At 34.4% G+C, this 7,529-nt stretch overlaps 1 protein-coding gene across 5 annotated transcripts in view; it reads right to left on the bottom strand.

The window, feature by feature from the left end:
• Nucleotides 1–7,529, bottom strand: part of LOC106460779 (RNA polymerase II degradation factor 1-like) — a 19,402-nt gene that overhangs the window by 2,652 nt on the left and 9,221 nt on the right. The window contains exons 3-5 of one of the 5 annotated variants that reach the window (XM_022387567.1): nt 4,035–6,324; nt 3,389–3,989; nt 198–292 (exon numbers count right to left, since the gene is read on the bottom strand). In XM_022387567.1, the coding sequence (XP_022243275.1) occupies nt 216–292; nt 3,389–3,989; nt 4,035–6,324 (2,968 nt within the window). In that variant the 3' untranslated portion in view covers nt 198–215. Of the gene's footprint in view, nt 1–197; nt 293–3,388; nt 6,325–7,529 lie in introns of all 5 variants that reach the window. The other 4 variants (XM_022387568.1, XM_022387566.1, XM_022387565.1 and 1 more) reach the window with 4 other exon arrangements.

Raw genomic sequence — 7,529 nt, 5'->3', positions numbered from 1 at the left:
AACTTAAAAGTAATAACGCACCACTTTAGCTCAGATCTTTTCCTTCTGTGTTTATCATATTTTCATAATTATTTAATGAATGCTATTGAACTTAAAAGTAATAACGCACCACTTTAGCTCAGATCATTTCCTTCTGTGTTTATCATATTTTCATAATTATTTAATGAATGCTATTGAACTTAAAAGTAATAACGCACCACTTTAGCTTAGATCGTTTACTTCTGCTTGGACATTGACTTGTTTTCTGAGTCCCCACTCATCATGTCCAAGGAAGCTCCTCCTCCAATGTCTGCTGTAAAGGTAAAATAATATAAAAAACCATTAGGATGTATTACTTATTTTTGGGAGATATGTCTTGTCTATTCCTGACAGAACTAGTACATTAAGAAATTATTATGTTTATTGAAAATCTATGAAAAATGAAGACTCACACAATTCTAAAAGTTTTTTTTTTAAAATACTATTACAACGATAATCTATATCTTCATTTGTATTTCTTTACACTGAAAGAGAAAGTATATTAACAACCAAGTTAAATGTTTATACATACAATTATAATAATTATAAATTATGTATGTATATATATATATTAGTTTGCTTGTATGTTGTTAAGCATAAAAGCTACACAATGGGTTATCTGTGTTGTGTCCACCAGGATTATCGAAACTAGGTTTTTAGCGTTATAAGTCTTCAGAATTATCGTTGGGCCACGAGGGCGGAGTATATATATAAATTCATATTTTGGTATAAAACTTTACTAATACTTCGACGGATTGGTATGTTTTAGAAAGGAAACAGCGCACTCTGGTTTCCTCTGTAGACATTTTCGTTGATGGAAGGGAAATAGTTTCTTAGAATGTTGTTTCTTTCAGATGATGACAAAAGTGGAATTTTATGAAAGGACTTCATTTAATTATTACATTTAAATAATTGTGAGGTATATTCGATTATTATAAGTCATATCATGGGATTGTTATTAAATACTTATCGTCACTTTTGTTTTTATTTCATGACACTTCCAAGATTAAGTAAAAATGAGGAACAATTGATCGCACAGAGAGGGGGAAGGGGGGATGTATAATGCTATCACTCAAACCAATACACATTTACGTTTATGAGCTTTATTTTACCCTTTCCACACACAGATATTTAACACATACTCGACAGTTGTCTGCACTAGCCATTCCTAACTAAGAGATGATATACTAGAGGGAAGACAGCTAGTCAACACCTTCCAACGTCAACTCTTAGCTACTCTTTGCCAACGAATAGTCAGATTGACCGTCACTTTATAAAGCCCCTCACGGCTGAAAGAGCGAGCATGTTAGGCGAAACGTCTCGATCCCGCGATCCGCAGAATGTTAATTGATAACTTTAATCACCAGACCCAAACTGGTGGAACAGATGACGTAAGCCTCACGTGACACCAAATGTTAAGTATAGAAAGACATATGTATTGCTGGTGTGGTACCCGTGTATCATCACGAGCACATAGAGTACACATGAGCATTCTTATTTTCTATTTTACTTAGTTCATTATTTAATATTTTCTTTATATCTGAATCATTTTTCGATCCAATAATCGATATTTTTGTTTCATAGAAACTTGAACACATTTCATGTTATCACCTTCATTATTTAACATTTGATTTTCATGATACATCAATCTGCCTACGCATTTTTTTAATTTTTTTAAGACTAAGACATTTCTGTATGTGATTTGATTATTTAGTTTCAAGATATTTCCGCTGTTAACAAGCTTATTAACTTCCATAAATTCCACTAAAGATAAATATTAAGTCCAGTCTGTCAACTGATTCACCACTTGTGGCTGAGTTATACCACTTTAGGAGGATTCCACTCTTCATCAGTGACCTACCACAATGGCAGATCGAAAAAACAAGGCTAGGCTTCTAATAGTGGTATTTTAAGCAGTTTGTCTGCTAAATAATTCAGAAGAATAACTTAGTAGCATTAATGCTACATGTTATTCAAATCCTATATAAATATAGATTTACTCTGATGAGTAAAAGATAGCTAAAAATACCAAACAAATAATAAATGTTACTGTTTTGAAATCTTTATCCGTCACTTGTATGCATATGTAATACAACAGTTTGTATTTGTGTTTCCTGAACTATGTAATTTAGATGTTGGTTAGTCTTCTGTCTTCATTTTTTGCTTCTTTGACCTGTTTCAAATATCTGCTACTGGTTTGGTTGCTCTTCCCAATGTACGGTTTGGGCAAATGATCCGGGTTTTATCCCTTCAAAGAAGGAGAAAAAAATTGGATTACCACAATAAATTATAGGCTAGGCGCGTTGATGAGCATGGATAGAATTCACGACTTTAGGATAAAAAACGCTTTTTTAATCTTCATTTTTGTCATCCGCACAAATCAATCTGTATTATCATTTTTGTTTTTCCCCTTTCTCGTTTGGCAGTGCTATTTTCTCAAATTAGCTTCTCTTTGAGTTAGTGAAACAAACTGGAAAAGGGATGGCCACGTGGAATGACTGTATCGTGATGTATCATATATATATCAAGCATTGCTATAACAACCAAAAATATCCAACGTTTAGAGTTGCTGATGAAAACTATTTTCTTCGGAGTCATTGTTATTGTTTATTTAAATCTAATGAAACAGGAAGGTTCTTTCATCAAATGCTTTACGATCAAAATTGTTTGTTCATTTGAACAACACCTTATGCAGTGGGTTAAACGGCCAGGTCAGAGATCACAATGGAACTGCAGACCAGAAAAAAAAGGCAACTAGTTGTCAGCACCCATCACTTGAAGCGACTTCTCTTAACTGAATTGAGGGATTGATTGTCACTCTTGTAACGCTTCCATAGCAGAAAGTATGTATTTGGTAGCATCACGTCTCGAACCCGACATTCACAGATCCACAGCACGATTCGCTAACTACTAGATGACTCTCGTGGCTCAAAACTAAAATTAGTACATCTTCTATAAGTTACTAGGAATACCATTTCCTTTGCCTTCAGACCAGTAACTTAAGAACAAAGTTCAGAAAGATAACGTATGTAAAGTAAGGTTTAAAATAAAGCATCTACTCCTGTAACATTATAAAAGATGAAAAGGAATCCCCTGGTGGGTCAGCGTTAAGTCTTCAGATTTACAACACTAACATTTGGGGTTCGGTTCCTCGCAGTGGACAGAGCGCAGATAGCTCATTGTGTAAATTTGTGCTAGAAATAATGACAGAAACGTGCGAAAAAAAGTAATTTTGAATTAATACCAATAAAACAGATGATAATTATAAGGCTAAATAATATTCTAAATTATAGAAATGTATATGCTGCTCTAAAAGATCATTTATAAATACTTGGTTAAATATTTTCTAAGAACAAATACACCAGCTTACCATGAAAATATACTTTGTTATTATAAGGGTAGCTCATTTTTTTAAACATGTTTCCAGTTGTTACACCACCCATGTAATAAGGCAAATACTGGGGCATCACTGGATTGGTGGAGCCTATCATTGCATTGGGTGATTCTACTACTGGATTGGTTGAGACTGGCTGTTTTATGCGAAGCTGCACTAATGAAGGGAACTTTTTTAGTGTATTTGCATTTTCAACTAAATCGTTTTTCAAGTCAATATCAAGATCATGTAAGTCTTCTCTCAGAGATGAAACAAACTTCTGTTTCTTCTGGAGCTGTTTAGAAGTCTGAGTTTGTTGGAATTCTTGTACATTTTCTGGATTTTTGACAAGAGTTTCCTGGTCATTTAAAAAGTCCTGTACAAAATTTGGAGGTTTTTGTTGCTTCTGTTTAGGTTGTTGTGGTTGAGATACTTGCGGTGGTTGCTGTAGTTGTGATGGCTGCTGCGGCTTTTGAATATCTTTTGAAATTTCAACATAAGTACCAAGATCATCTAGAAAATCCTGTACAAACTTTGGAGGTTTTTGCTGCTTCTGTTGAGGTTGTTGGGGTTGCTGTGGTTGTGATGGCTGCTGTGGTTGCTGTGGCTGTTGGGGTTGCTGTGGTTGTGATGGCTGCTGTGGCTTTTGAATATCTTTTGAAATTTCAACATAAGTACCAAGATCATTTAGAAAATCCTGTACAAACTTTGGAGGTTTTTGCTGCTTCTGTTGAGGTTGTTGGGTTTGCTGTGGTTGTGATGGCTGCTGTGGTTGCTGTGGCTGTTGGGGTTGCTGTGGTTGTGATGGCTGCTGTGGCTTTTGAATATCTTTTGAAATGTCAACATAAGTACCAAGATCATTTAGAAAATCTTGTACAAACTTTGGGGGTTTTTGCTGCTTCTGTTGAGGTTGTTGGGGTTGTTTGGACTGTTGCAGTTGCCAAGCTTGTTGAGGCTGTTCAAGTTGCTGTGGTTGTTTGGGCTGTTGCGGTTGCCAAGCTTGCTGAGGCTGTTCAGGTTGCTGTGGTTGTTTGGACTGTTGCGGTTGCCAAGCTTGGTGAGGTTGTTGTGGTTTTTGAACAGCATCCTGAAGAACAAAATACTGGGAAAATTTTAGTAAACCAGTTACTGAAGGATTGTTTCCAGGTTTATCTGGTAAATCAGCAGATCCTTTTGTAGCAAAATTTACTTTGTGTCCATCTCCATTTTGACCAGAGCCCGAGTATTTCTTTTTATACTCTTCCTGTTTCTTTAACAGATGATTTACAATCTTAGGTAAATAGTGAGTGTACTCATTTTTCTGATACTGTTTAGGCTGCTTCTGCAAGAGAGTATATACCCCCAACGCTTTAAAGAGATCGTTGGTGTATTTTGAATCTTCGTTGTTTTGTTTATCTGACGGTTGCACAGTTTTCGGCCCATTCAAAACTGCAACTAATTTTAAAGTCGCCAGTGTTTTCATGAGAGCTTGTACACTGTTTTTGTCAGAGGTCTTGTTGTAAGAAATGCCAATACCGTCTATCATTTTTTCCATAAACTTCGGTGTAGAATTTGTTTGGACAGAATAAATATCTTCTTTATTCACGGTCAAGTTCTTAGGAATGCCTAGTTCATCCAGAGTATCGTTAACAAACTTAACAATTTCTGAATCGGACTTAGTAGCAGAAGCTGTGGTGTTGTCTTGATCAGCTGACGTGTTGTATGGAATTCCTAAGCTATCTAAGTAATCTTTTACCCATTTCGGCATTTGAGTAACGTTTTGTGATTCAGCAGAACTTCCGTTATTAACAGTTTGGTTTGCATACCCCAGTAAAACCAATTGCAATAGTGCTTGGCCTGCATTGTTGGAAGAAGTGCTAACTGTATCTGTATCGCCATTTTGTTTATTTGTCATCTTATCAAAGTCATGAAGGGGATTTTTCATAAACTTAGGCATGAATTTATCGCCCATTTTTGTATAATTTCCTTTGTCAGTGGAGGATTTTTTTTTACCAAGCGGAACCCCTAAATCTTTCAGAAAATCTCTCACATATTTTGGAATATACTGATTATAATTGTTTTTCGTAAACTGCTGAGCTTCTGAGGTGTTCTTTCCATCGCTTGAACCATCAAATTTAGCATAAGCTAACAGTACCTGACGAAAAAGGGCTTTATTTGCCGCTTCTTGCAAAATTGCCATTTTTTTCATATGTGCTGTTTTTCTCAGTAATGCAAGATTGTTTAAAAGATCCTTTACAAATTTTGGAATGAAAATGTCTATTCCTATATCACTTCCTTCAAAAGACATGCCATTTAAAAGGTCTTTAACACGTGAAGGGAAGTCAAATGGATTGAATGCTCCAGAAAAGTATGGATATCTTCTATTTTCAAAGGAACCAACATATGGTATATTCAAATTTTTCAACATCTTTTCAACTGGACGAGGTATGAAGCTGGGAGAGTAGTACATATTTGTTTCGTTTTCTTTATTTTGGTGGATCAGCTCAGAACTCCCGAAATTGTATGGCCAAATGAATGGTATGTTTAAGTTTTTCAGCATATTTTCTACTGGTTCAGGAATAAAACTAAATCCAATACTAGATTTTCTCATCTTTTCATTATCCGGAGAAACATTTTTTTCTGTAACAAGTATGGTTTGTTTTGGTGATTTAAGAGGTGAGAGATGATCATTCTGATTTATCAAGTGTCCAAATTGTTGAGTATGTTTAGCTTGCAGATCCTGAGTGCCTTTTATCAGCGCCAGTTGCATCAAACCTAAAAACTGAGGCATGGATAACAAAGAATCGTTCTGACCACTTGAAGGTGGTACTTGAATTTTGACATCTTCGTCTAAGGGAACTCGGGGAAGGTTGGGATCCCTCGGCGAAACATCTCCTGACAAGCTACTACCGCTACGGGTAGTAATAACTACAATCACTGCTGCCACAACGCATCTGAAAGTTATAAACATCTAACTTAGTTTATATGTATAAATACAAAATAAATGTTTGTTTTTAGAACAAGGTGTATTTTTAACGTAAATATTTAAGAGAATAATGCTCGAATGAAAATTTCTAAGCCATTATTTTTGCTAAATGCCATATGTTAAGGTTCGTTATATTATGAAAGCATATAGTAACATGCGACTGTTTCATAAGAAAGTATATTAAACTATTTGCACTTAGCAGTTCAAAGTTATCATATTTTATAAAATATTAATCTCAAGTTCTTAGCTATGAAATAAAACTGTTTATACGCTCTTGTATAACAAGTTTCACTAAAAACTCAAAATAAGAAATATACATAAATATGTCCTTGTACCAACAAATAATTCAATCGCAGAAAGCTAAAACTGATTGTTGATGGTTAATATATGCGAGAAAATATTTGAAATTATCTATATACACAAGTATTTCAAGCATACCCCCGAAGTGAACGGGAAAATTGAATTAACTAATTTTGTACATCAGAAAAAGAGATGATTAATAATAAATAATAATAACAATAATTATATTTTATTATTCGTTATAGGTTTCGTCGTATAAAATTGTTTTTAAATGTTGATAATGTCAAATGAAGAACCACACCAAAAATTCTAATGTTATGAATATTTTATTACGCTACCAACAACTGATAACGAAAATAATTGTTGTTGATAATCTGGATAATTTGTGACCAATTTACAATACCTTCTTAAACCTTTTTTTTTCTCTCCATAGCGTCTTTATTCTGAATTCCATTTACAAAAACATTTGCGATAAAATTGGACTGCTAATTTTGTTTCTTCTTTTTTTAAATATAAAGGTACACCACGGGATATATGTGCTGTGCCCACCCTAGAAATCGAACCTCGAATGTTTGCATTATTAACCCTGAATCTTACCGCTGAATCACGACGGTGTGGGGGTTCTATTACATGCTTAAAAGTTAACTAGACAATTCATCTTATTTAAAAATCTATGAATAGACTTTGATTCAATATAATTAGGGGCAGACAAATTGGTTTATATCCTACTCGTCTAATATAAACATTTAACTGTTTCTTTCATGTTTTTCGTTCAGTCATATCATCTTCTCACACCTATTACTCTTTAAATACTTCTTTCAAACTACGCTAAGACTTCCTGTAAGAAACAGATCGCTCTTACCAAAAAATAAT

Source organism: Limulus polyphemus, unplaced genomic scaffold (assembly GCF_000517525.1).
Source record: "Limulus polyphemus unplaced genomic scaffold, Limulus_polyphemus-2.1.2 Scaffold835, whole genome shotgun sequence".
In the NCBI taxonomy this organism is placed as follows: Eukaryota; Metazoa; Arthropoda; class Merostomata; order Xiphosura; family Limulidae; genus Limulus; species Limulus polyphemus.
This window is presented reverse-complemented; position numbering and strand designations above follow the sequence as displayed.